The sequence below is a fragment of the Lepidochelys kempii genome, chromosome 6 (genome assembly GCF_965140265.1).
Source record: "Lepidochelys kempii isolate rLepKem1 chromosome 6, rLepKem1.hap2, whole genome shotgun sequence".
Taxonomy (NCBI): Eukaryota; Metazoa; Chordata; order Testudines; family Cheloniidae; genus Lepidochelys; species Lepidochelys kempii.
The window spans coordinates 14442140-14470104 of NC_133261.1; the positions used below are offsets into that span (position 1 = coordinate 14442140).

At 44.5% G+C, this 27965-nt stretch overlaps 1 protein-coding gene across 4 annotated transcripts in view; it reads left to right on the plus strand.

Moving 5' to 3' along the window:
• Window positions 1-27965, plus strand: part of KDM2A (lysine demethylase 2A) — an 83838-nt gene that overhangs the window by 21926 nt on the left and 33947 nt on the right. For 3 of the 4 annotated variants that reach the window (XM_073346824.1, XM_073346827.1, XM_073346825.1), the window contains exons 4-10: window positions 15444-15582; window positions 17437-17515; window positions 19046-19092; window positions 19533-19711; window positions 21382-21488; window positions 22681-22774; window positions 26658-26811. In XM_073346824.1, coding sequence (XP_073202925.1) covers window positions 15444-15582; window positions 17437-17515; window positions 19046-19092; window positions 19533-19711; window positions 21382-21488; window positions 22681-22774; window positions 26658-26811 — 799 coding nt within the window. Of the gene's footprint in view, window positions 1-11932; window positions 12015-15443; window positions 15583-17436; window positions 17516-19045; window positions 19093-19532; window positions 19712-21381; window positions 21489-22680; window positions 22775-26657; window positions 26812-27965 lie in introns of those variants that run through there. The other variant, XM_073346826.1, reaches the window with a different exon arrangement.

A 27965-nucleotide genomic window follows, 5' to 3' on the forward strand; every position in this document is an offset into this window, starting at 1 on the left:
TCAGAGATGTAGGTTTCATTTTTAGAACGTACACACTACATTTTTAAAGTGATTTATTTTGAAAACTTTTCAGATTAATTTTACAGCTATATCAGAAAAAGAGTAATTGGTTATTTCATTTATGAAAGGTAATTGAAGCGGATATTTATGAAGTCACTGGGAGGTGAACTATCTCCAATTCAACAGGTTAATCATTAATATTTGGAGGATTTTCTTGCCATGCTGTTTTAGGAGGAGAACATCACCAGACAGACATTTAATTTGTTTTAGTTAACTAAAACAACATTATGTATTCTGGATTTTTTTTTCTTCAACAGCAAACATATAATATTTTAACAAAATAAGCATATGAATTTTTGAATTTAAACCAAGTGTTTTTAAAATCACGTTTTTTTTTAAATTAACTAAAATAGTTAAATATTTTTTTAAAAAATCAACATGAGAAACTTAAAATATTGGCTTCTGCAGCTAACTCAGTCGTCTTCACCTTTATTTTCCTGTTTGTTCATAATCTGGAAAAGGAAAAACAAGCTTTCCTGCTTTTTCAGGTCCCAAACAGTTTCTCAATTTGGAATGAATTAGTCCAAAAGAAGAAAATACTCTTTCTACACCGGCAGAAGAAGCTATTGCTGTTAAAAGTGAGATTATCACGTCAACAGTCTCTGAATCCAAGTGCTTAAGTGACTTCGACCAGTTCACTGGTGTGACTTTCTTTAAAGCATCAGTAAACATCCATTTCTTGAATGGTTCACCCTTTGCTCTGAAGTTTATTATAGTTAGCATTATGGAGGGATGATTGCTGGATGTCCATGTTATAGCCAACTCCTCTTCTTAGAATCATAGAATCATAGAATATCAGGGTTGGAAGGGACCTCAGGAGGTCATCTAGTCCAACCCCCTGCTCAAAGCAGGACCAATCCCCAATTAAATCATCCCAGCCAAGACCTTAAAAACTTCTAAGGAAGGAGATTCTACCACCTCCCTTCAGCAGTTAAGTTTGACTCTGGTACTGAGTATTGAGAATATCTGCAAGAAAATGATCTGGAGATAGTGCTTGTCCTATTCATTTTTTAATGCTTGTAATTTAACTCTGTCATTGCATATTTCTCTTTTTATGATCTCAGTTCCTTCCAAATTTCAAGAGTGTCAGCAATAAAACCGCTGTTTCCCTGCATTTTGTTCAAGGCTACAGAAATAGGCTTCAAGGTACTCAGCATGTGTTCAACATTTCTCTTAAGCCCAATGGTGAGAACTTCGGTTGTGACAGTGCCCTCTATTTTTTTCATGATTTTGTTCACAAACTGTCATCAGATTAGGCCAGTTCTTGATATAGTGCTCAGAACATTTCACTACTTAGTTCCATCGCATGTATTATGGGTTCCTCAGACTTTTTTCAGAGCAGCTGCTGCAAAGTGGTTGTTATGGAAGTATTTTGCAATTTCAACATTAGCCTTTATTTCTGGAACACTGAAGTCTTTGACTTGGGGGTGCATCAAATGAGCACTGCAACCGTACGTTATTAGCTTGGGACTCTCGTCACACTCTTCTAAATTTCTTCTCATTTTGGATACATATGCAGCATTGTGTCTGACCAAGCTGCATACTAGACATTTTGAAATTGTTTTTAGTTTGTTATAGCTTTTACTGCTACTTCTTGTAAGTATTCTGCTGTGTGCGTTTCCTGATGTATCAATTGTTTCTGTAAGGAAGAGATTCCCTTCTTCTGTTGTCACACAAGCACATACAACAGGATCATTGTGGACATTGCTCCACCCATCAAGACTCAGGTTAACAATTTCACCCTCTAGACCTTTTGCACACTGCTCAATTTCTCTTTCGTACACTTTATCCAGCAATTTGTCTGTGACATCTGTTCTATTGGGTGGACTGTATCCTGGTCTTAATGACTGTACCATGTTAATGAAGTGTGGGTTCTCAATCATACGGAAAGGAGAGTTTGTTGCATAAACAAACTGGGCAATTTTTTCATCAATTACCTCTTTTTGTAATCTGCTGGTTTTTATCACAAACTCCCATCTTTTTTTTTTTTCTGGATGACAGATTTTTTTTTCTTTTTGCTCCAGGTTATAAACTGTGGCTATGTGACATACATGATGTGATTGAAATACTATCATTGGCAGGTAACTCTGAAACTATAGAAAACGATGGTGATCTTGAAGGTGGATAGTCTTCAGAATCCTGTATGTTGAGGATGGAGTCTCCTAAACAAAATAAGTCAATGCAGTTATTTAACTATTACCACCATATTGCTCATTTAGTATTACTCATTGCATTCACTGACACTAAGTACTACTTTAAAGGTGAAATTATAAAAGGAAGATCTGCCTATTTCAGCTATTTATTTTTTATCACAACTGCATCTAAAATGGTAGTACCATAGAGTAACAACTATATTTTTTGCTCAAACATGAGAATTCAAGAATAGTCCAGAAGGAAGGAAGACAGTCCTTAAGAAAGAAGTATGAAATAAAAAAGTTTACCAACCTGAAGATCTTGCATGTTCTGACATGTTCCTTTCATCATCTTCAATGCAGCTTCCTCCTGAGAAGGAACACTTCTCAAGATGTTTCATTCAGGCAACCAGGCCTTGCATTTCTTTGTTGCACTGTTTGTATTTTGCACGCATGCATTTTGCACAGGTTGAGGAACTTCATTAAAATATTCCCAAACTGGGTCTCTTTTACCGCCTGCTGCCATTATAGGTTTTCCCTTCTGGTGAGAGATAGTATGGTAGATCTCAAATCAGTGAAGGCTACACTCAAAAGACCTCAAGGCTTCTGAAATATGCTGCACAAACAGTTTCACTTTTGTTTCTACTGTCTGTCCCTCCCTTCTCACATTTATCTGCAGACTTCTTCTTCTCCTTGTCCAGATCTATTCTGCCCCCAACAATCTTCTATTCATTGAACTTTTTGAAACTTTGCACTTTCAGAGAGAGGTAAGGGATTGACTCTGTGTGCACAAATTTGCAGAGGGACAATAGGGCTTAGGTCTGTTGTTTCTCACCTCTCTCTATATTTATTTTAAAACACTTTTGCTGTTAACAAGCGTGTTATCTCCGGAGATCCAAATCCACAGTTTGAGAACTGCAAAACTAAGCATCTCTGATGGTATCTTCTAGACTGACCATTGAGTCCCATTGGGTAGATAGACAGATTAGCCTAAATAATCTATACAGAAACCCCTGGAACCTCAGAAGATTGGGTCCCTAATCCATGAACTACTGGAACACATTTACAAAACTTTTTTAAACATTAAATGAATATATTGTCTCATACTATAGAATTAGAATTTATAATCCCTATTCCATGATGAGATATCTTTGAGCTATAATGATCTTTATCTTTTTTTCTCAAAAAGCATTTTATCAAAAAAAAATCCAATTTAAATCCTTTTTTTTTTTTTTTTGGTTTTTAAAAAATCATTGATTTTTATCCACCCTGGGGCTGGCAAGCAATACACAGATGCCCACAGCAAAGGCAGCTGGGCCAAGAACTTCAGTTTAAAATGGAGAAATCTGCTGAGGTATATTCAAAAACAGATCAGGTCACAGCCTGATGTCTCCTTATTCACTGCCTGCCATATCTTGGTTTGGGGTGCAGGGTGTACAGTGCAGGCTGGTCCTGCAAATAAACAACATCTGGGCAGCCTCCTTCCCCTTGAAAAAGGGTCTGTTCAACTAATACTAAGTACATGCTAGAGCAGAGGTTTAACTATGGTGTTGGTCTGTCAGTATCTTGTGTACCTGCCTTTTCTTGCCCCTCCCACTTTTAAAATTGCCTTGCAATTATTAACTGTTGTCCAGTTATGTAAGTGTATAGTAATTATCTGGTTAGGCAGGCGAGGATCAGAATAGTATCAGGGTGAAAATAGTTTTTGCATAAAGGTCACTGCACAGAGTCTTCCAAGCTTACCAGGAACAAGTTGGAAGCTGACTAAGCAACAATTCCATTCTGCAGACCTGATCCAGGGGAGGGGGATCAATAAATATCCCAGATTGTCATCAGCTGAAAAAAATCCCAGAGGGAGAAGAGAAGACAATAACAAACTGTTTAGTTGCACGGAGGAATACTGCAAACTCTAGGAGAGAAGTCTGCTGTAAATAATTCAGTGCATCCAGTAAATATTACTGTGATAGATGCCTAAAAATAACTAAGATTCAGGTTGTATTTGAGGTAGTTCTGATTATCGCTGCAATTAATGACCATAGTTGTCTTAGCAGTCGGATTCTTTCCTTGCTCCCCCTCCACAAATGCACCTAAGTGTCTTCCTCTTCCTTACTCATGAGATGACAATGAAGTGAAAGTGCTGTGGTGTTGTCCTACTGTGTGCATGAGAGGCTTCTTGTAACTTGACAGTGAATAGCTGTTTGTATTGTGGTAGTGATTAGGAGTTTCAGTCATGGGTGAGGACCCCATTGTGCTAGATGTTGTACAAACCCGTAACAAACACTGTTCCTGCCTCAAAGAATTTACAGGCAAAGTAAATCTCAGGGTTTGTAAGATAATTTATGTTAACAAAATAGTAGAATTGGACTATGTACAATTCCAGTCTGTCAAAGAAAAACAATTATTTCCCTCAAACCATTTTGAAACAACTAGATCCCTTACTAGTTAAGTAAAAACAGGAGGGCTTTTCTGTGATCTACCTGGGAAGTGGCTGTGCCAGTGGTGAGGAGCTCCTGAAGAGTCTATATTGGTGTGAAAACAGGAGTGGGGGAAATTGCCTACTTGAAGAAAAATACTTTGTTCTGCTTCGTTATCCTGGTAAATGGAGTCTGAGCCCTTTGTAGTTGACCCTGTTTGATAAGGTATAAACACTTAGACCTTGTCTAGATTAAGATTTAAAGGTGTGGTGGAGTTACTCAACTCAGTGTAATTAACACCTAAAACTCTAGTCAACACAAAGCAATTGTATTCTAGAATATACAAAACTGGTTGAGTTTAGGCTTTTTAATATCTTTAGCATAGTATGTAGCATGGTCTAAATACAGTTCTTGTAGCAGCATGACTACTTTAGTTGAGTGTGACTTTTTTATCAAAACAGTTATACAGGTCCAGCACCCTGGTGTGGATGCAGTTACATTAGTCTAAGGTACCTTCCTGTCAATATAACTTATTCCACTTTCTTCATGGGAATAAGCTGTACCAACATAAGCACCTTTGTAGTTGTACAACTGCATCTGCACTAGGGATTATATCAGTTGAACTACACCAGTATAAAGTGTATAACTTGAGTGTGTTGACAACCTGTAAAATTTTATTATTTGACTATAGTTTTAGATCAAAGTAGGTAACTCGATCTAACATCACACCTTTTAAATCCTAGTCTGGACTAGACTTTAGTTCACACTATCTAAATCACGTTGGGTCAGCCAATATGCAGAAACACTAACTCAGGAATCTGTCCTTGCAACAAAGCCCGATGCCAACTCTGTCCACGTATTTATTCAAGTGACACCTTAGGACCTAATCACATTAGCCACGCCATCAGGGGCTCCTTCACCTTTACATCTACCAATGTGATATATGCCATCATGTGCCAGCAATGCCCCTCTGTCATGTACATTGGCCAAACCGGACAGTCTCTACGCAAAAGAATAAATGGACACAAATCTGACATCAGGAATCATAACATTCAGAAACCAGTAGGAGAACACTTCAACCTCTCTGGCCACTCAGTAACAGACTTAAAGGTGGCAATTTTGCAACAGAAAAGCTTCAAAAAACGGACTCCACTGAGAAACTGCTGAGCTTGAATTAATATGCAAACGAGATAACCTGGGTTTGAATAGAGACTGGGAGTGGCTGGGTCATTACACATATTGAATCTGTTTCCCCATGTTAAGTATTCTCACACCTTCTTATCAACTGTCTAAATGGGCCATCTTGATTATCACTACAAAAGTTTCTCCTGCTGATAATAGCTCATTTTAATTAATTAGCCTCTTACAGTTGGTATGGCTGCTTCCACCTTTTCATGTTCTCTGTGTGTGTATGTATATATATATATACGTACACAATCTTCTTACATAGATGTTCCATTCTATGCATCCGATGAAGTGGGCTGTAGCCCACAAAAGCTTATGCTCAGATAAATTTTTTAGTCTCTAAGGTGCCACAAGTACTCCTGTTCTTTTTGCGGATACAGACTATCTCAGCTGCTACTCTGAAACCTGATAAACTAAAGTCACTCACAACCCTGGATAACAGTCTGGGTCTGTCTTCCTTGGCTATGCCACATGGCCACCTGAACCTACATAAAGCCATTCACCCGGCTACATCTCCTTTGTCTGGAGCCTTGTCTCCTGTCGGTGTATATGCCAGACACAACATGAACTTCATTGTGACAAGAAAAGGAGTACTTGTGGCACCTTAGAGACTAACCAATTTATTTGAGCATTAGCTTTCGTGAAGCATCCGATGAAGTGAGCTGTAGCTCACGAAACTAATGCTCAAATAAATTGGTTAGTCTCTAAGGTGCCACAAGTACTCCTTTTCTTTTTGTGAATACAGACTAACACAGCTGTTACTCTGAAACCGTTCATCGTAACAATCCTTGTCCAGTGTCAAGGCTTCACTCACCAGGTGGACAACCCAGAACACTTGGGCATTGGAGTCCCTGTCCTAGTTCCCACACCTAATATGACAATAATCACGGATGCATCCTTCACAGACTGGGGAACCTGCATGGGCAGTCACACAGCACAAAGTACTTGGATACCTTTGGAGGCCATGATGTACATCAATCTCCTGAAACTAAGAGCAGTCAGACAGGCCTACAATGCATTCCTCCCATTCACATGATCCTGTCATGTCCGGATAATATCCGGCTACGTGACAGTCATCTTCTGTGTAAACAAAGGGGGAAAATCCCTCCCACTGTACATAGAGATCAGCAATTGATGGCACTGGTGTATCCAGAGCCACCTCAATTTCTTTGACATACCTCCCAGGCACTCAGAACTTGTTGGCAGACAACCTCATCAGGCATTTTGCCATGGATCATGAGTGGGAGTTGCAGAATTCATTATTGAACAATATATTCACTCAGTGTAGTACGCCATCTTGGACCTGTTCATGAACAAGAAGTTCACTTTGTATTATTTCAGAGCAGCATGGGGTCAGGACTCCAGGGGCAATGCTCTTCTACTGTACTAGACTAGCCACTTGAAGTATGCTTTTCCTTCCATCCCACTACAACCCCAGGTTCTATGGATGATTCGTCACCATGAAGAATGAGTCATTCTCCGTGCACCCTGTTGGCACAGACCATGCTGATTTCCAGACCTTCTACAAATGTCAACCTGTCAACCCACCCACATTCTGTCCTTATCAGACCTGCTAACTCAAGAGCTGTGGAATCAGACATCCCAACCCAAACTCTCTTCGCTCACAGCTAGGTCTGACTCCCATCCTAATATCAAGAGTGTTTTGTGTTCAATGGCCATTCAGACTCTTCTTAATTACAGCAGGGAAAACTACCAGAAAATTTTGTTTGCAATGTTGTAGCTGTGTTGGTCCTAGGGTGTTAGGGAGACAAGGTGGGTGAGATAATATCTTCTGTTGGACCGACTTCTGTTGCTTTTGAAGCTTTCTGAAAGCTTTTGAGCTACACGGAGCTATTCTTTAGGTCTGAGAAATGTACTCAGGTTTCCCAGATCTGAAGAAGAGCTCTATGTAGTTCAAAAACCTTCCTCTTTCACCAACAGAAATAGGTCCAATAGAAGATATTACTTCACCTACCTTTTCTCTCTGCCAGAAGAGAAATCAATTTAGTCAAATTGAGGTGTTTCTTTACCTGTTGCAACAGAACCAGTTATCAAGGGCAGCAGGTATTCCTGCTATTTTAGACTACCTCCTCGCTCTCAAGATGTTGCGTCTTTTTATTAGGTCACTGCAGCTTCACCTAGCAACAATTAGTGTATTCCCTCCTTCAGTAGATGGTTATTCTACTTTTACTCATCCAGTAATAACCAGATTCATAGAATCATAGAATATCAGGGTTGGAAGGGACCCCAGAAGGTCATCTAGTCCAACCCCCTGCTCAAAGCAGGACCAATTCCCAGTTAAATCATCCCAGCCAGGGCTTTGTCAAGCCTGACCTTAAAAACCTCTAAGGAAGGAGATTCTGCCACCTCCCTAGGTAACGCATTCCAGTGTTTCACCACCCTCTTAGTGAAAAAGTTTTTCCTAATATCCAATCTAAACCTCCCCCACTGCAACTTGAGACCATTACTCCTCGTTCTGTCATCTGCTACCATTGAGAACAGTCTAGAGCCATCCTCTTTGGAACCCCCTTTCAGGTAGTTGAAAGCAGCTATCAAATCCCCCCTCATTCTTCTCTTCTGCAGGCTAAACAATCCCAGCTCCCTCAGCCTCTCCTCATAACTCATGTGTTCCAGTCCCCTAATCATTTTTGTTGCCCTTCGCTGGACTCTCTCCAATTTATCCACATCCTTCTTGAAGTGTGGGGCCCAAAACTGGACACAGTACTCCAGATGAGGCCTCACCAATGTCGAATAGAGGGGAACGATCACGTCCCTCGATCTGCTCGCTATGCCCCTACTTATACATCCCAAAATGCCATTGGCCTTCTTGGCAACAAGGGCACACTGCTGACTCATATCCAGCTTCTTGTCCACTGTCACCCCTAGGTCCTTTTCCGCAGAACTGCTGCCTAGCCATTCGGTCCCTAGTCTGTAGCTGTGCATTGGGTTCTTCCGTCCCAAGTGCAGGACCCTGCACTTATCCTTATTGAACCTCATCAGATTTCTTTTGGCCCAATCCTCCAATTTGTCTGTCTTTCTGTATCCTATCCCTCCCCTCCAGCGTATCTACCACTCCTCCCAGTTTAGTATCATCCGCAAATTTGCTGAGAGTGCAATCCACACCATCCTCCAGATCATTTATGAAGATATTGAACAAAACTGGCCCCAGGACCGACCCTTCCTGAAGAGTGTAACTGCCTTCCACAAGTAGTGAAACCACTGCTATAGTGGAACCTCGATCTCGTACTTTCAAACCATTGCCCATGTGCTCCATGTCCCACCTGTCTCTGAAGGTCCACTTCTTGGTCACCATTTACATCAGCCAGGAGGGTGGGTGAGCTGGATCCCCTCGTGGCTGACCCGACATACACTGCATTACATAAAGAGAAGGAATCCATTTGCCTCCAACTGAAATTCATCTTGAAGGTAACTTCCGAGTTCCACATAAACCAGTCAACTCACTGGTATCTTCCCTGAAGCCTCATGCCTCAAGTAAGGAGAAGAGATTTCATTCTCTCGGCGTCAGGTGAGCATTCGCATTCTACCTGCAGAGAACAAAACTGTTTAGAAAATCATCTGGCTTTTTTGTTGCTATGGGAGAGCGAGCAGTGGGACAAGTGATATCTGCTCAGAGACTAAGTTGGTTTCTGACTGTTCCTTTGCTATCAGTTGGGTCATCTCCCTCCCTTGGACCAAGTGATGGACCTTTCCACTAGAGCAGTAGTTTTCAACCTCTTTTCATTTGTGACCCCTAAAAAAAATTTTGAATGGAGGTGTGGACCACTTCGGAAATCTTAGACGTAGTCTGCAGAATCCCACTAGAGCACAGGCGACCTCAGTAGCAACTCTTCAGGAAGTGTCTATGCTGGACATTTGTACAGCAGCAACCTTGAATTTCATCCATGCTTTCACTAAGCATTGCACTTTGGTTCAAGCCTCTTCTCCTGACGCAGCCTTTGGAATGGCAGTGTTACAAACATCTATATGGCTGGCATCCTTGCACTCCCCTCCTCCTATTTTGAGTACTGCTTGCCAGCCACCCACACATGGAATAACTAGAGGGACCAGCACTCAAAGAAGAAATGGAGGTTATGTGCCTGTAACTGGAAGTTCTTTGAGGTGTGGTGTATTCTGCTACCCATCCTCCTTCCCCTCTGCTTCAGATCATCACTGGATTCACCATAGAGAAGGACCTGGAGAGGTGGTCAGTCTGCACCTTCCATTGTGCTCTCAGTGCTGAGCACGAGGAGATCCAGGGCACAGGTGTGAACCAACAGACGCTATTTGCTAGTTTTTTTCGGTCTCAGGTACGTGATGCGCATGCATACCCACGTATAGAGTACAGATGGGGCCACAAATCTCAAAGAACTTGGTTACAAGTAACTTCCATTTATTTACTCACATGCAGCTCTTCTGTTGTACTGCAACGCTCCCTGCTATTCCAATCCTTTGCCGTCCTTGAGCAGAGGTTGCTAGTTATCTTGAATAGCTGTGCTTGTTGCTGCAGACTGCTTCAGAAACTAAACTTATGTAGCCAATCATGTCACTTGCAACCAAAGTTGAATTTCAGTCTCTGCCTCTTGAGGCAAAATACTCATGATCTGACTTGATATGCCTCAGGTCAAGTCCATTTTATTACCTACCTTTTGTATAGCTTCATCTTGGAAGCCCTGAAACGCCCTTCTTGTTTCTGGCATGGCAACCAGATTTTCCTTCTGTTGGGACTAGTTTGCAGGAATCCTGTTTCTCCCAACACAGATGCCCCTGTGCCTTTTTAATGTTTGTCAGTTTGTACCAGAAACTGCATCGGAAAAGTGGGATCTCTTTCCAAAGCATTTGAAGTGAGCATTTCAGTAATCTGGGACTAGTGATGTATCTGGAGTTGGGCAGAGTGCAAGCCCAATGCAGCCCACAGTCTGACACTGCAGTTTGCCTCCACCCTCCTGTTCTATATGTGGCTGTTGCCCATAAACTATCGAGCCTAGCATGCTGTTATGCTTCGACATGCTCATCTTCTGTTCAGATAGAGGATTGCACGCTGGGACTGGTAGTCTCTTCAGTCTTTGTATTTAAAGAGATAAGGTTACTATAAAAATAGTGGACAGTATGTGTTACATGTAGGTAAAAAGTAATGCTGGGGGGAAGGCTGTTTTCTGAAAGGACATTTGACAGTACTTTTTGTGTAGTCCGCTTCCCTGTAGTCTATTAAGGGAGAAACCACAAACACAAAAATACCCTTAGTTAAACCTTCTCACACGCAGGTTCATTCCAACACAGTGGTAAAATCACCAGAAGCCGCTGAAGCATTGTTTGCTCCGTTTCCACTAGTGCAGCTGAACTGTTGTGACTGCCACAGGGAGCTATTTCTAGAATTCCCTACTATAGATAGGATCTCAATTTCTAATGTAACAACCAGAAGAGAACCTTTGGGTTTTCTTTAATATCATAAAGAAGGGGAAAACATCAAGCCTAACTGACTTGCTTGTTGGCACAAAGAACCTTTAAACATAACTGAAAGGCTTCCTTAACACCCTCACACTTTCTCTTCAACCTAGGGATTATTTTAAAATAGCACTACAGATCTCCAGTGTGGTCGCCCGACAAATAAAGCTGTCTCAATTTTTTCACTTTGTTTTGGGCTGGGTGTGCCCCAGTCAGTATCCTTAAAATCTACAGCTATGCAGCTTTCCTAGAAAGTGAGCAGAAATGAAACTTCCAGTGTCTGGACTGAGTTTTGGTTCTGTGGGGCTGCCAGACTATAGATACTTCCCTTGGCCTGCTTCACCCCTGCTATGTAGAGTGACTAACATTCTGGTTTTTCAGGAAAGTCCCAATTTTGTAAGAATCCTGGCAAATCATTCTCTCCCTTAGCTTATGCAAAGGCCGGGGGTAGGGGCAGAACTGTAAAAGAAATCCTTGGGGAGCAGGGAAAATGAGATGCTGTGCCAGTCCTGATTCAGTGGCAGGATCCAGACTTCCATTGTAGAGATGTATCATATGTGCATTGGAGGTGGGGAGGGTGTATGGTCTCAGAACTTGTTTCCAGTGATACGGTTACAGACTAGGATAATGCTTCACTTCTTGATCTGGGGCTTTCCTCTTTTTGACCCTCCCAGGGGACAAGAGCCAGATCCCAAGGGGTTAAAAGGAGCTGGTCTCTTTCACTCCCATCTTGCAGGAGGTGGCACGCTGCAAGTGTGCATCTTGCAATGAACACAATGTGGTAAGCCAGTCACTATTGCTTCTTCTGACTACTGTCAAATCCTAGCATTCCCTCCTGATGGGAGGCTTACTGCAGCTGGGAGGTGGGATCACAGGGCTTCTCACTTACAGGGGAGTTGCATTTCTAAACATTTTAAGACTTACGCAAAAAGCACAGCACTTTGCTGTGCAGTAGTGTAGCTCTGGCCTTATCTTCACTAAGGAGCTTTGTACCTGTTTTTTCAGCTGTGGTACAGCTGCACTGGTGCACAACTTCCTAAAGTACATTAGCTGCTAGTGTGGTCAAAAGATTTAGGCTTGAAGCAAACCTTTCCTGAATCAGCATACGGGCACTAATGTTTCTTGCCTCCTGAAATGCTACTGGTTACCAAGCCTTGAACTTAAGACCACAGATGTCATACCACTACAGCTCAAAATCCTGGACCAAAGTTGCATAGAATAGGACTCTTAATTGCTGTGTTTAACTGTTAGGCATGTGTGGATGACCAAAAAAAAAACCTTTAAGGCCGGAAGGGGCAATTATGATCGTCTAGTCTGATCTGTATAACATAGGCCTTAGATGCTCACCCAGTAACATCTGCATTAAGCTCATAGCTTCTGTTTGAAGTATAGCATATCTCTTAGAAAGATACCCGGCCTTTTAAAGATTTCAGGTGATCAAGAATCCAACAATGAGTTTGGGAATTTAGCCTATTGGTCTTGTCCTACAAATACATCTAGGTGTATTATTATTAAAAACAATAGCAGAACTACTGAGAGTATTCTTACTGGGGCTAATAATAAGTGCTATTCCCAGTGGCTAGTGTGCAAAATATGGCTCTGAAACTGCCACATTAAGATTATTCAATATGAAATCTTCATTTATAACTGTTAGTATTGAGACCCTAATTTGGCCATGTTTGTACACCGCTAACTATATAATAAAAATAGACTTCCTAAAGTCTTAATTTGTCCTAAGATGGCCTTAAATGTAAACTGGCTTTATCTTACTGTATTTTATTAAAAAAAACAAACAACTTGTTGAATTAAGAATACTATTCATATTTGCAATCTGTTCTTGAAATGTGGCTTCTAAGACTGATGTTACCTTTCACTGGAGTTGAACGCTTAACCATCTACAAACTATGTAAACAAGTTTGAGAACAAAAAAAAGTTGTTGTAGAATATTTAGCTAGGTAATTTTTAAAACCATCATTCATAATTTGCATGTTGTTGCATGTCTTGCTGATAAGGTGGCTACAACCTTATTGTTCAAACTAATGTGTTGGCTTTCATGAAAGCGAAGCTCAGTTAATGAGGTGTTATCAGTGGGTAAATTTCTCTGGCCGGATGGTAGAAAATACTTTATACATTAATCCAGTGATTTTTGAAGATGTTGTTAGATCAAACTTGTAAATTACTTGCAAGTTGAGGTAGTCAAAATACAGTAAAAGTGTTATCTGGCAGTTCATTTCTGATCTTCAGTAGGGTTGCCAGGTGTCCAGTTTGTGACCAGAATGACTGGTCGAAAAGGGACCCTGGCAGCTTTGGTCAGCACCGCCGACCGGGCCATTAAAAATCTGCATGGCTGTGTGGAAGTGACATGTCCCTGCCGCTCCTAGGCAGAGGAGCGGCCACAGGGACTCTTTGTGCTGCTCCTGCCCTGCCCTGAGCACTGGCTCCACAGCTCCCATTGGCAGGGAACCGCGACCAATGGGAGTTGTGGGGGTGACGCTTGTGGGTGGAGGCAGTGTGCAGAGCTGCCTGGCTGCGCCTCCCCTTAGGAGCAGCAGAGATAAGTCACTGCTTTCAGGGAGCTGCCTGAGGGGAGTGCCACTTGGATCTGGCACCCTGAAACCCCTCCCGCACCCAAACTCCCTCCCAGAGCCCGTGTCCCACACCCCCTCCTGCGCCCCAGCCCTGAGTCTCCTCCCGCACCCAAACTCACTCCCTTTTAGTTAACTGGAATTTTTGAGTTACTGCACCACCCATTCCCCCAACATGCTGGATAACAAAGCTTTTACTGTAATCCACTCTTAAACCACATCCTTTTGCATCATTTTAGCTAAATTGGTTTAAGAAGTGCACCTTAAGCTAAACCAGTGCAACTTTCTCCTGTGGATATAGCCTTAAGATTCCCCTTGTACCAAAGAGCATTGTCTAAATAGACAAGACTGAAGGGCGACAAGGATGAAAGATACAACCTACAGTGATCAGGGTGATGGTTGGCAAGTTAGTTGTAGCTTCTTTAAATGTTCTGGTTTTGTGTTTATGATCTGGCTTTATAATGCATCATGGGATCTGGGGAGAGTGAAGCTGGCAGCAGAGAGAGTGTGAAGGATGGGGAAAGAGGTCAAATCAAATGGCAAATTGAGTCCAGGATCTAAGCTAGTTATTCTGATTATCATCTCTATGTCCAGAGGTGGTAGTGCCTCCTGCTGGGGTATTTGTGTCTCTGGGATTTGCTCTTCCCATGCAAGTTACTGCTTTTACTCCCTCATTTCCCAGCTCACTTGGCTGGGGTGGAGAGTCAGATCTGAACCTGTAGAGAGGGCCCGTGGATGAGCCTCAACACCTGCCACCTATCCCACTTCCTTTGCTCCAAGTGCTGTAAACCTGCTTGCAGAGCACTGTGGTCTCAGAAGCATCTTTATACTGGTCTCCCCTATTCCCTGTCTGTTACTACTTTTTTGTGCCAACAAGGCCGAAGATTACACTAGGCATACAGAATGCAGGCACGTTTTAATCAATAACGTGGTAGGCGTGCTGGAATCTAAATGTACAAAAGACAAAATTCTGTTTCCCATCTCAAGACAAAATATTGATGAGTTGTAAAGCCCAGCTAATGTTCTTGGTGAAAATTGGGGGGCACTAGCCTCACTGCACATGAACCACTGTCCCATCCCTTCCTTGTGAGTTGAGGTGTGGTCAACACTTGAGGCCAGTGAAGATTCTAATCCCATCTGTCCCCCATCTTGCCTAAAGTGCGGGAGTTTATAGGCAGCGGGGGGAACAAATATGGAGTTACAGCTGCATGCTTTCTGGTAGTAGGGGCAGAGGTTGCTTAGCTGTTCTTGCTGTTGCATGGCCTGCATCCAGGGAACTGACCACAATAGCTGATTATTTTCCCTGAGCAAAAGGAACTGGGTAATAAATGTGTGCACCAGTTAGCCAGTGGTAGATATCCCAGAATAATACCGGAATGACATGTTGACATGCTAACATAGCTGTTGCCCCTTTCTGGGAGGGTGGGGTGCTCATTTCCAGTGTAATACCAGTCTGGTGACGTGAGGCCCTCTGAAAACACAGGCTAGATTTTTTTTTTTATGAATCTGGAAAGTATCTTCAAGGTGTCTAATTTGGGGGTATTGTGACAGTTGGAAACGGAAGTCAGCTGGGTGCTTGGCACTGTCTACAGCTATTCTCATCCTCCTATTCGTTCTCTCCACAGCGTGGCACAATGAGGCGGCGCTATGAAGATGATGGCATCTCGGATGATGAAATTGAAGGAAAGAGGACATTTGACCTGGAGGAGAAACTCTCCACCAACAAATTCAATGCCAACTTCGTCCTCTTTATGGAAGGCAAAGGTCTGTGCCCCCTCTGCTGCCCACACCCATACTACTGCAAAGTTCCTAGAGAGAAACACTGGGGAAAAGTGTCCCTGTGAACAAACTGTCATTGTGTGTCCTCCACAGTCCTCACTCCTGTGCGAGGGAGAACCTCTTCTCTAGTAGGGCATATATATAATCTCTGGAAGGAGAGGAGCTCTTCCTCCCTCCCACCCCCTTCCCCCCGGTGTGCTCAAGGCCTTAGAGGACAAAACTCACTGCTGAGTTCTTTAGCTGCCAGTTGGATCAGTGGTGACCCAACTACTGGTATTTAAATCCAGAGATTTGCCTCTATTTTTATTTTCCAGTTGCTCCCTTCACCCCTTTTCCCCTTGCTGTTTTGATTCTTTCTCCTCTCTGAGCTGCTCTGCTTTCCTAGCACATGCATCAGAGTAAATATGGCTTTTTGGCCCTACCTCCACAAAAAAGTCCTCCTGTAGCTACTGTTAAGTGGCATGGAGTGGAACATGCTAAGTGAAGTCTCAGCTCTACCCCACACAGCTCTCTGGCTAATGAGCCAGCAGATGGGAGTCCAGTCCTAAGAATGGCTTTTTGAAGCTGCTCCCTAGCAAACCTCCACCTGAAACATACTGAGTAAGAGTAGAGCCAGGTCCCTAATTTTGCATACCCGGGTGGGGTGGGGTAAAGGGAGAGTTAGAGGGGCAAATATAAGCTTGCAAGTGACACCAATAATTAAGGCTACGTTATTGTCACAGAGGTCACGAAGTTGCAAACCATGACTTCCAGAGACCTCTGTGACATTTTCTGCTTCAGCCCTGGGAGCTGGCAGCCAGTGGGGCCCTGGTAGGGATCTGGCAACAGCCTCTTCAGGGTCCCCCTGCAGGGTTCCAGTGACGGGTGACAGCCTCCTCAGGATTCCAGTGACTGGGGACAGTCTTGCGGGGAGGTAGGGAGAGAACCCCACAGCTCCCAGCCACCCAGTGGCAGGGGAAACCATGGAGCTGCAGCAGCAAAAGTCACAGACAGGTCATGGCTTCCACAAATTTTTGTTTATTGCCCCTGACCTGTCCGTGAGTTTTACTAAAAATCACCGAGACAAAATCTTAGCCTTAGGATCACCGGGGATCCTAGAAATCGGTTTGCCGTGGGAAAATGTTGGATTTGCATTTTTACAGAGAATCTTTAGTTTTTACATTTTGTGAAAAAATAAAAACATATATAGTGGAACTCCAATTATCCGGTCTAACTGGGACCGGGGCCAGATCGGATAATCAAATTCAGATAATCAGGAGAATGGGCGGGACTTGGGCTGTCAGCTTAAAAATTTTAAATATATCACTAAAAGCTTGTGTTCAACTGATACCTAAATATATTGTGGTTAAGGAAACTAAGTTCAGCATTTCATTTTAATCATGGAAGAACGTGGACTTTTGTGTGTTTTTTATCAGAGTTTTGGTGGGTTGTTAATCATGGAAAACTAGGATCCCTGATGCTCACTCAGCTCATGTGAGCTAGGCTCTAGATGCAGAGCCCTCAGGGGGAAGAAGTCTAACTGGTTTCTTTAAGGCCTCTTTTGCTTGACTGAGTTTGTTTGGAAAACGATAAACTCTATTTTCCTGTTTGTCTGACTCAGCTATAGGACCCCACATGCCCTGCCCTGCTTGTGCCTGTCTGGCTTGTGCTTATGGCAGGCTGCCTACAGCTGATTAGGATAGTGCCTGGAGATTAAATTCTGTAGGAGAGGGTGGCTAAACCCAGTTCTTCTTTCCACTCCTCATGCTACCTGCCCCTTCTGTGGTTAATATCCCCAGTATCTCTGTGGCTGGCAACCTCCCCTTAATACATCCCCTCTTCTCTCTCACCTCATGACAGACTTCAATGTTGAGTACATCCAGCGGGGTGGCCTGAGAGACCCTCTGATTTTCAAGAACTCCGATGGGCTTGGAATAAAGTAAGTGTTGAGGATAGGGAAGGATGGGTGACTCTAGCCTAGCTGGCTACTGACCGTACTAGAGAAATAACCTAGCAGTCTGACAGGGCCTTTCCATCTGAGGGTGGTCTTTCTATCCTAAGTTGTGTCTGTGGATGCTCTCCTAAAAGTGCCCAGTTCAGAATCTAGTCCCACTGTCCCCCACATGTCCAACTGTGGGAAAGCAGATTCTGGTAGCTGCCCCAGTGCGGTGTCCAACTTGTTTTTACCGTGCTTTTGACATATGTGCCCATTTTAACTGGGTGCCCATCTGGGGTGGTGGTTTTATTTGTATCATGCAGCGTCTAGGATCCCCAGTCGTGGGCCAGACTACGTTGTGCGAGGCACTGTATCAGCACAGAATGAAGACAGTTGCTTGGCTTATGAGCCCTGTCTGAGAGAGTATGAGTTGGGCGAGAGTTACAAGAATGGCTTAATCAGTGGAGTGAAGATGCTCTTGCCTGCCTGGCTTGCTAAAGGGAGAGGCCAGTCAATAGCTTAGGACCATTCAGGATATGATAACAAGCACACTATAGGTCTTGGGTTTCGCTCTCCCTTAGTGGGGGTCAAATGCCCTGCTCCGAGGTCTGGTAGGTTCCTTGGGCATGGCTCTTTCCTGACTTGGGTGGAGGGAATTACCCAGAGGTGAAAGTAAGCCGGTACGCCATACCAGACTGGCTTCCCCAGGCTGGCGCTTTAAAAGGCCTGGGGCTCCCTGCAGCGGCTGGAGCTCCTGGCCCTTTAAATCACTGCTGGAGCCCTGCTGCCGCTACCCCAGGGGCTCTGCCCTGGGCCCTTTAAAGCGCTGCCCAAGTCCCTCTGCCGGAGCCCCTGGGGTAGTGGCGGCAGGGCTCTGGCGATGCTTTAAAGGGCCCAGGGTTCCGGCTGCTGCAGTTTGACCTAGTTACGTTGCTCAGGGGTGTGAAAAAAATCACACCTCTAAGCACTGTAGTTAAGCCAACCTAACCCCTAGGTTAATGGCAAAATTCTTCTGTCAATCTAGCTGCTGCCTCTCTGGGAGACAGATTACGTACATTGCCTGGAAAACCCCTTGGGTTGCTATAGGAAGCATCTATGTGATGGTGGCATAGGTGGAGCTGTGCGGCTATAGTGTCCATAGTGTAAACATGCCCAGTGATTCTCAAGGATAGGCTGACCGTTTCCTAGAGCCGCTATACAAAGCATGTACTTGCTGGTGACAATTTCTCCTATTCCTAAGCTACCACTACTCCCCTTGTGACAGTTGTGCCCAGCATTTGCCTGTTGAGGCACCTGAGTGGATTTGTTTGCAGAAGAGTCTGTTTGCACACATTGGTTTGTGTGCTGCTATCATGTCTCTCTTGGCTGCCCTCAAAGAGGGAGGGGGAAGCATGTAGCGTTCTTTCGGGGAGCGGAGGGCAGTTGTGGAGGGATGGAGCCTTTGAGATGCCTATATGAAGCCAAGGGCTACAGGAGGGGGAGGGGCCTGTGGCAGAGACCCTAGTTTGTTTTAGTTAAGTGTCTGTCTTGCAGGATGCCAGATCCTGACTTCAGTGTGAATGACGTGCGACTGTATGTAGGTAAGTGTCTCTCCTGCTGCCTTGTGTCATGGTCGTAACTGTCCGTGGTGACTTTCAGAAGGGGTGGGGGGAGTAGTTCAGGCTGTTGAATCCATGAGCTACAACTTTATGGCTCCCTTAGCACATTGGTAGCTGAGCTCTAACAGCCCCTCCAGTCCAAATAATCAAGGATTTTTACTGCCTGAGAAGGAATCTAGTCTGTGACCAGAGTAGCTGAGCCATGGGCTTTGTTCAGAAAACTCTAAACAGCTTCTGGTTGTCCTGGCGTGGATGAGGACAAGGGCCTAGGTACACTCCTGCAGGAGAGGGATTGGCCTTACACATAGATGGGTGGGGCTAACAAGTTCATCCCTCAGAAAGGGGTTGTCCTCTTGTGCCCTGGCTTGTCTGTCCTTAGTGGGACCTTGTGCACAGCAGTGATGTCTGTTTTGCTCTGGCAGGGAGCCGGCGGATGGTGGATGTCATGGATGTGAACACGCAAAGGGACATTGAGATGTCCATGGCACAGTGGGCACGCTACTATGAGACCCCAGAGGAGGAGCGGGAGAAATTGTATAATGTCATCAGCTTGGAGTTCAGTCACACAAGGCTGGAGAACCTGGTGCAGAGACCTGCTACGGTCAGTAAAGTTATCGTCTTCTCCCCCTTTTTCTTTCATCTTGGTAAAGGTAGAGCACTGAGCCTGGCCCCTCCGTACTGAAGAAGAGAGCAGCCAGAGGCCTCCCTATAATACTTATGGGGTCAGACAGGGTTGCTGCTGCTTCTCCAACCCCAGAGAGCAGCTGGAGCAATATATAAGTTTTGAGTGCCTGCGCCATTGCAGACCTTGCTAAACTGGTGAGAAGTGCAGAAAGGAATGGGTAGGCTGGTCTGTCAGAGGAGGCCACAGTAATCCTATTTAAATCCTCAAGACAGTCATTGTGGAGGCAGAATTATTTAATGAGGCAGGTCGGGGACAAAGCCACAGTGAGGAGTGATGGCCTGCAGGTGAGAGAAATGTAAGCTGTTCCTAATGAGGACAAAAAGAAAAGGAGTACTTGTGGCCCCTTAGAGACTAACAAATTTATTTGAACAAAACCTTTTGTGAGCTATAGTTCTCTTCATCGGCTGCATTCTGATGAATGAGGACAGTTAACTAGACAGCGGAGTAACCTGCTCTGCTGGAAGGGGTTCAAGTACAGATACACGATAGAACACATCCAAGTCTGAATAAAGGGTAAATTTGGGCTAGTCCAAGTTTTAGTCCATGGACTGGGTCACTGACTCCCAACCTCATCCTGTTAAGCTGGTTCCACTGCCTGACAAGACTGTGGCTGTTTTCCAACCAGTGCCTGCTTCCGCGTTCAGTTGTGTGCACTGAATTGCTATGAAGTTTGGTAGAACCCCTTCCTGCATCTTGGGGGAAGCCTCAATCCCATTGTTAGTGAAAGCACAAGCAGCCAAATGGAAGGTGGGAATACCAGCAAAGCTGCAAAGTAATACTTTTGTTGCATGACATATGAAAATAACCCAGACAGGGCAGCATCCCCCGTGTTCAGATTATTTATGCTGTTCTTAAACCTTCCATGTGCTTCAGAATCTTGTGTTACAAATGCACATTGCTATGTAGAGGTTGCAGTGGGGAGCAGGGGAGCTGGAGATTTCTGCAGCTTGGGTAAAGGTGTTGGGGGTGGGGGTGTCTTGAGAAGGTGTGGAAAAACAGTTGGGAATGTGAGAGAAGCACACAAGCAGGATGTTATTAATATGATGGAGTAGTGAATTTTGACAACTAAATTAACTCTTAAACCTAAGAACAAGGTCCCATTGAGATAAATGCGGAGTGGTTCATACCTCAGCTATTGTCAGGTTCTCTGCAGACTCGGACACTGCTGTATTATGTACCCTTCATTCACATTTGGAAGGTTTCCTACGCAACCATAAGAATTACTGCAGTTTGTTTAAATAAGTTAGATTTCAGAGCACAGTTCTGTGGCAAGGGTGATCTACACACTGGATTCTGCAGAGTTGTGAAATGCATGAAATCCTGGATTCCAGTCCCAAGCCTGAAGTAGCAGTGCAGCAAAGTGGCTAGGAACTGTGACACCTGTTCATCCTTGTGACTGTGATCATACCTGGGAGGCAGTCTCGCTACAGCCATAGATAGTATTTCTACTTCAGTAGCCCTGTGTTTGTTACCTGGCCATTGCAGATGTCAGATTGGCCACAGGACCTCCTAGAAATACTCAAGCATGTGAAGATAGCCAGGGACCATCTTACCGAGGCTTGGGCCTAATTCCTCTCTGGTTGCAGGTGGATTTGATCGACTGGGTCGACAACATGTGGCCAAGACACCTGAAGGAGAGTCAAACAGAGTCTACAAATGCCATTCTGGAGATGCAGTATCCCAAGGTGCAAAAGTAAGAGACCTCAGAAGCACATGTACCTAGCTCCTTCTCCTTCTGGTGAATCTAGGGGGTGAGGCAATCATTCAAGGAAAACTGAATGTGGCAGGCAGCCTGGTATTGAGGAGAGATGCGGGAGTCTGTGTCCCCAGGTACTGTTTGCATATACCATTAGAATAGCAGAGCTGTTAACTCCTCCAGCCTTTGGGCAGTTGCACAAGTTCCTCTTTTTGTTGCATTTGGTAAAACTTGCATGGCTTGTCATTCTAATACAGCATGTTGAATTGGACAAGTTGCCAAGTATTTACTGTCCTGCCATAGCAAGCAAGACTAGGCAATGACAGACTTCAGTGATCTTTTAGAATCCCAGAGCTTTTAGGAAGATGAGGAGGGAAGCTCTTCCTTCTCCTGCCTGGGCTAAAGCTCCTCCTGTGTATTTCATTTCTTGATGTAAATTAAGTCAACAGATTGCTGGCAATGGTAGGAATCACTGTAGGATTTATCCCAGAGGTGGGCAAACTCCGGCCCATGGGCCCGTCCTGCCTGGCCCTTGAGCTCCCAGTTGTGGAGGCTAGACCCTGGCCCCTCCCCTGCTGTGTCCCCCCACCGCAGCCTCAGCTCGCTGTGCTGCCAGCATTCTGGCCCACCGCTCCTGCTGAGCACTGTTCCTGCCGCTCTGAGCGGCATGGTAAGGGGGGGTTGGATAAGGGGCAGGGGGTTCCAGGCGGCAGTCGGGGGACAAGGAGTGGTTGGATGAGGTGGGGTGGTCAAAGGACGGGGAGCAGGGTGGGTTGGACAGGGGGTGGGGTCCCAGGGGGCAGTTAGGGGCAGGGGTCCCGGGAGGGGGTAGTCAGGGGACAAGGAGCTGTGGGGGCGGGTGGATGGATTAGGGGTTCTGGGGAGGGGGCAGGTAGGGGGCAGGCTGTTTGGGGGGCCCAGCCTTCCCTACCCAGCCCCCCATACAGTTTCGCAACCCCGATGTGACCCTTCAGCCAAAAAGTTTGCCGACCCCTGATTTAGCCTCAACTGCTGCTCTGTCTGCATTTCCCTGGAGCCTAACGCTACTATTTGTCCCTGTGTCCACCCACCCGTATCTTGTCCCTTGAGTATGCTACAGCTGTTGGGGTTTCACAAGTGGCCGCTTTAAAACAGAGGTATGTGCTACTCACTTCCATCCTGCTCATCTCTTCTTCCTGTCTCCGGCTAGGTACTGTCTGATGAGTGTTAAGGGCTGCTACACAGATTTCCACGTGGACTTTGGCGGCACCTCTGTTTGGTACCACATCCACCGAGGGGGAAAGGTATGAGAGCAGCCCCTGTGGGGACTGCTAAAGATGTTTTATGTTGGTCTTTAAAAAGCAACCAGGGTAGAGCTAAACTTACAAAGCCATGTGCTTCAGGGGAGATCTGATCTCTAAACTGGGATGCTGTTCCAGGCTGGGTGTGACATAACGATCGACGTTCGGGGACCAGCAGAAGAGACTATCTGGGGTTCCTAAAGACTAGCTGGAGTGCTTTCAAACCTGCAGCTGACTAAAGATCTTAAATTGCAAACAGGTACCCTTAAAGTAACACATGGGTTAAAAGTGTAAGGATCAGAGCTCAGGATGGGTGGTGATGGGTTTGAATATGAAACCCTTGAACTAGTATCCAACTCTGAGCTTCTCAGCTTTAGTTCATTTCTTATAACTGAACCCAACTCTGTCAAACTTCATCAAGCCTTGGATGGATTTGGATGCAAATTTCTGTGGCTCATCTCTGATTGGTTAGCATTAAGTCGCTCAACTTCGTATAATAGACTTCTCATGATTTACAGTTAAGGTTGTGGGATGTCTTTGAAAGCCTAATGTGACTTTCCACTGGTTTAGACTTCTGTGTAGTTCATATTTGTTGATTCTGTATTACAGTAGAACCTCAGAAGTTACAAACACCTTGGGAATGAAGGTTATCGTAACTCTGAAATGTTTGCAACTCTGTACAAAACGTTATGATCGTTTCTTCAAAAGTTTACAACTGAACATTGACTTAATACAGCTTTGAAACTTTACTATGCAAAAGAAGAATGTTGCTTTTAACCATCTTAATTTAAATAAAACAAGCACAGTTTCCTTACCTTGTCAAAAAAATGTTTTACTTTCCCTTTATTTTTTTAGTAGTTTACATTTAACACAATGCTATATTTGCTTTTTCTTGTCTCTGCTGCTGCCTGATTGCATACTTTCGATTCCAAATGAGATGTATGGCTGACTCGTCAGTTCGTAACTATGGCGTTCGTAACTCTGAGGTTCTATTGTACTGTCTTTATTAACGAGAATGTTACCTTTTTGTAACACTTAAAGGTACAAGGCAACACAATAATAATGAAACTACCCAAGCATAATCTTCAAGGTATAGTGTAAAGCATAAACAAACTTCAGTGCATAACATTTTATATGCATAAACTCAATGTTGAAAAGCCTTCCTGGGCTATTGATATCTGAAAGACCATATAGGCATCACATGGACTCCTGCATATAAAACCACCTGGATTATTCAGGGGATTCTTCCATGTACAAACATCATTGTGTCTCATCCGATCCTCTGTGATGGAGTATAGACCAGGGGTCTTTGGTAAAATGTACAGAGCTCTGACCACATAAACACCAGTCTCTAGAGGAATTGTAGGTCTGAAACCCGAAACTTAAGATATCTTCTGATGAAATCAGATACACCTGAAAGAGAGCTGGATCCCCCCAGCTCCTGGAGTCTCTTGCATAATGTGTTGTAAGCAGCCACAGATTTGCTACATCTTCCTAGCATGATAGATCTCCTTGCCTACTCATCTTGCATAAAAAAGTGTTTTTAAATGTGTGGGGGTTTTTTTGTTTTTGTTTTTTTTTTTGTCCTGAAACTGTACTTTGGCTTGATTCAGGCCTGGCCTTAACCCTTAACATGTGTTAGCTTCTTGTGCTGAATCCTTGTGGGTTCATGTAGGAATTGTCACACTGGGGCAGACCCAGGATCCATCTGGCCCAGTACCCTGCCTGATACGTTAAATACCATGTTGTCCTGTCTACACTAGGACTTAAAACATGAAATAACAAAAGTGTAAGGACTGGAAGGGACCTTGATAGGTCATCTAGTCAATGATTCTGCACTCAAGGCAGGACTAAATAATAACTAGACAGCTGTTTGTCAAACCTGTTCTTAAAAACCTCCAGTGACGGAGCTTCCAGAAGATTCCTAGGCAATTTTGTCCAGTGCTTAACTATCCTGACAGGAAGTATTTCCTAATGTGAAACCTAAACCTCCCTTGCTGCAATTTAAGCCCATTCTCTGAGGTTAATGAGAACAATTTTTCACCCTCCTCCTTGTAACAAAGTTTTATATACTTGAAAACTGTTATGATGGTCCCTCCTTCATCTTCTCTTCACCAGACTGACTAAACCCAGGTTTTTCAATCTTTCCTCATGATTACTAGATCTTTAATAGTTTTTGTTGCTCTCTTTGGGAATTACTCTAATTTATCCATCTTTCCTGAAATGTGGCACCCAGAACTGGACGTTCTGTTCCAGTTGAGGCCTTACCAGTGCAGAGTAGAGTAGAAGAATTGTTCCTTGTGTCTTGCTTACAACAGTCCCGCAAGAATGATGTTCTTTTGCCAGTATAGCTTACTACATTCAGGGAATTTGGCATAGGCCAAGGGTGGGCGAACTTCTTGGCCTGAGGGCCACATCAGGGAATAGAAATTGTATGGCGGGCCATGAATGTTCACAAAATTGGGGTTGGGGTGCAGGAGGGGGTGAGGGCTCTGGGGTGGGGCTGGGGATGAGTTTGGGGTGTAGGAGGGTGCTCTGGGCTGGGATTGAGGGGTTCGGATGGCGGGAGGGGGATCAGGGCTGGGGCAGGGGTGCAGGAAGGGGTACAGGTTCCGGCTGGTGGTGTGGGCTCTGGGGTGGGGCTGGGGATGAGAGGTTTTGGGTGCAGGAGGGTGCTCTGGAGTGGGATTGAGGGGTTTGGAGTATGAGAGGGGGGTCAGGGCTGGGGCGGGGGTTGTGGCGTGGGGAGAGTCTCAGGGGTGCAGGCTCAGAGCAGCGCTTACCTCAAGCGGCTCTCAGAAGCAGTGGCATGTCCCTTCTACAGCTCCTATGCAAAGGCATGCTGCTCCATCTGCAGCACCGCCCCTGCAGCTCCCATTGGAGCACTGGAGGGGGCCATTGGAGCACTTAGGAGCCAGAGTGGGACCATTCTGTGGCTTCCAGGAGCCTCATGGTGCAGCCCCCGACTCTGCACCCCAGCCGGAGCACCGGAGTAGGGCTAAGCCATGTGGTGCGGCTTGCGGGCCAGCTTAAAACCGCTCCAGGCCGTGGGCTGTAGTTTGCTCACCTTTTTTTTGCTGGTATAAGCGGTCTCTTCTGGGAATTTTTAATCCTTTCTAGTGTAGGCTAGGCCTCGGTGTCATGGATGCCAAAGATTTGTGATAGCTTTTTGTAAACACTATTTTAATTATGCACAACACTTTATGGAGTTTGACATGTACAGGAAGGGGAAGATCTTCTAACACCCAAGGCAGCTAAGGCATCCGTCTGCCACTGAAAGGTACACAACTTTCAGCTTGCTCTGTGTTAGAGGTGCACAAAAATCGGAGCCATTTTGGAAAAATTTCCCTGGAACCTAACGACTCCCCCCCATTTACATTAATTCTTAGGGGGAAATTGGATTCGCTTAACATAGTTTCGCATAAAGTAGCATTTTTCAGGAATATAACTACAATGTTAAGTGAGGAGTTACTGTATTTCCATACTGTAGGGTACACAGAGGCTAATAAGAGAATAATCTTAGACATTTTCAATAGTAGAACTGCACGTCTGAAAACGTTGCTATATATCGTGTGTGTTTAAGGATCTAGAATTTCCAGTGGGTTTTGTATTTCTTGTCTCTTTGGTTTGCCTGTAAGGTGATAAATTTCCACATACCCTGGATGATTGCAGTACTCAGTATGTCATTCTGACATTAAGTCTCTCTTGTTAGTTGCTGGTATTTCTAACAGAATATCTATTGATGGTTCTGTTAGAGCCATCCTTTATGGATCCTATTGTGGGTGGAAAGAGCTGGATGTATGATGCTTGAAAGGAATAATAGAAAAGGAGTGAAGAGGGTTTTGTCGACAACTGTTGAAGGATCTCTACCCAATGAACCTTGCAGATCTTCTGGCTGATCCCACCAACGCCCCAGAACCTGGAGCTCTACGAGAATTGGCTGCTGTCAGGGAAACAGGGGGACATCTTTCTTGGTGACAAAGTGTCAGACTGTCAACGAATTGAGCTCAAGCAGGGCTACACGTTCGTCATCCCCTCAGGTATAAGGGGCTGGGGGGGGAGAACCCTGGAAGTGTGCGTTTGTCCTTGTCTTTGAAAGGAATATGTTCTGTGCTAGGAGTCAGGAAGTCTGAGGCAGTGGGGGAAAGAATCTCTGGGGGACACGCCCATAAAATTCGGGCAGTTCAGAGCAGGATGATTTCTCCCTGAATTTCCTGGATAGCAAGCCTCTGTGAGAGAGGAAAATATGATACGCTTCTGTTCTCTCTAGCATCTTTCATACAAACTCCCATAATGGATCACCAAGTTAAATAGATACTAAATCTAAATAACAAAGCAGGGGTCAGTAATTAAGAGGCAGAGGAGAAAGATGTGTTCAGCTGAATATTTGAAATGAGCTGGACAAAGAGGCTCTTTCAGACGGCAGAAGTTGAAGAGAAGGTGCTTGGTGGGAACTATTGGAGGTGCAAAATGGAAGCTTGTCCTGATCGAGGAAGCAAGGTAGGGTAGTAGAGGAGAGGGTGTGTGGTTGGTTATAATAACTCCGTGGACATTCCTAAAATAAGGACAGTTTTGACCTGTGTCCTGTAACAAAAGGTGGGGGGAGGAGAGTGCATGTATTTAGGAAATGAGTAATGTGACTGCACTGCTTTGTGTGTGAGAAGGTGGCAGCAGCATCTGGCAGATGCTGGAATCTGGAGAGCTGGAAGCATCAAGATGGGAGTTGCAGGAGTGAAGGTCAGAGAATCTTGAGACTTTGAGGGCTAACTGTATAGTGACTTGTAGAACAAACATGTGGCAAAAGGGAGTTCATAGCCAAGGATGGTTCAAGGGCAAGGAACTGTGGAAGCATTTGGGAGCTCCAAACAGATGAGAAGGTAAATGAGAAGTGGCTTTTGAGGTTGGTCCATCTGTCCAAGAGAAACCCTTCTGTCCTTTGAGACGTTGGGACCTTCAGCTAAAGGGAGCTGAATCAAAGCTTCAGGCTGACTTTGCCAAGGCATGCAGAGGGTAAATAGAAAGGTGTCAAGAGTTCTTAAACATACTGCTGAGTACGATCCAAGTAAGTGTTAGAGAAGGTGAAGATGAGAACTCAGAGAGAAAAGGTAGACAAAGCAGAAAGATGAGTTGATCCTTGTGGAAATCTATAGATCTGAACACTTCTCTTTAAGACTCTTAATGATTTGAGTCGGGT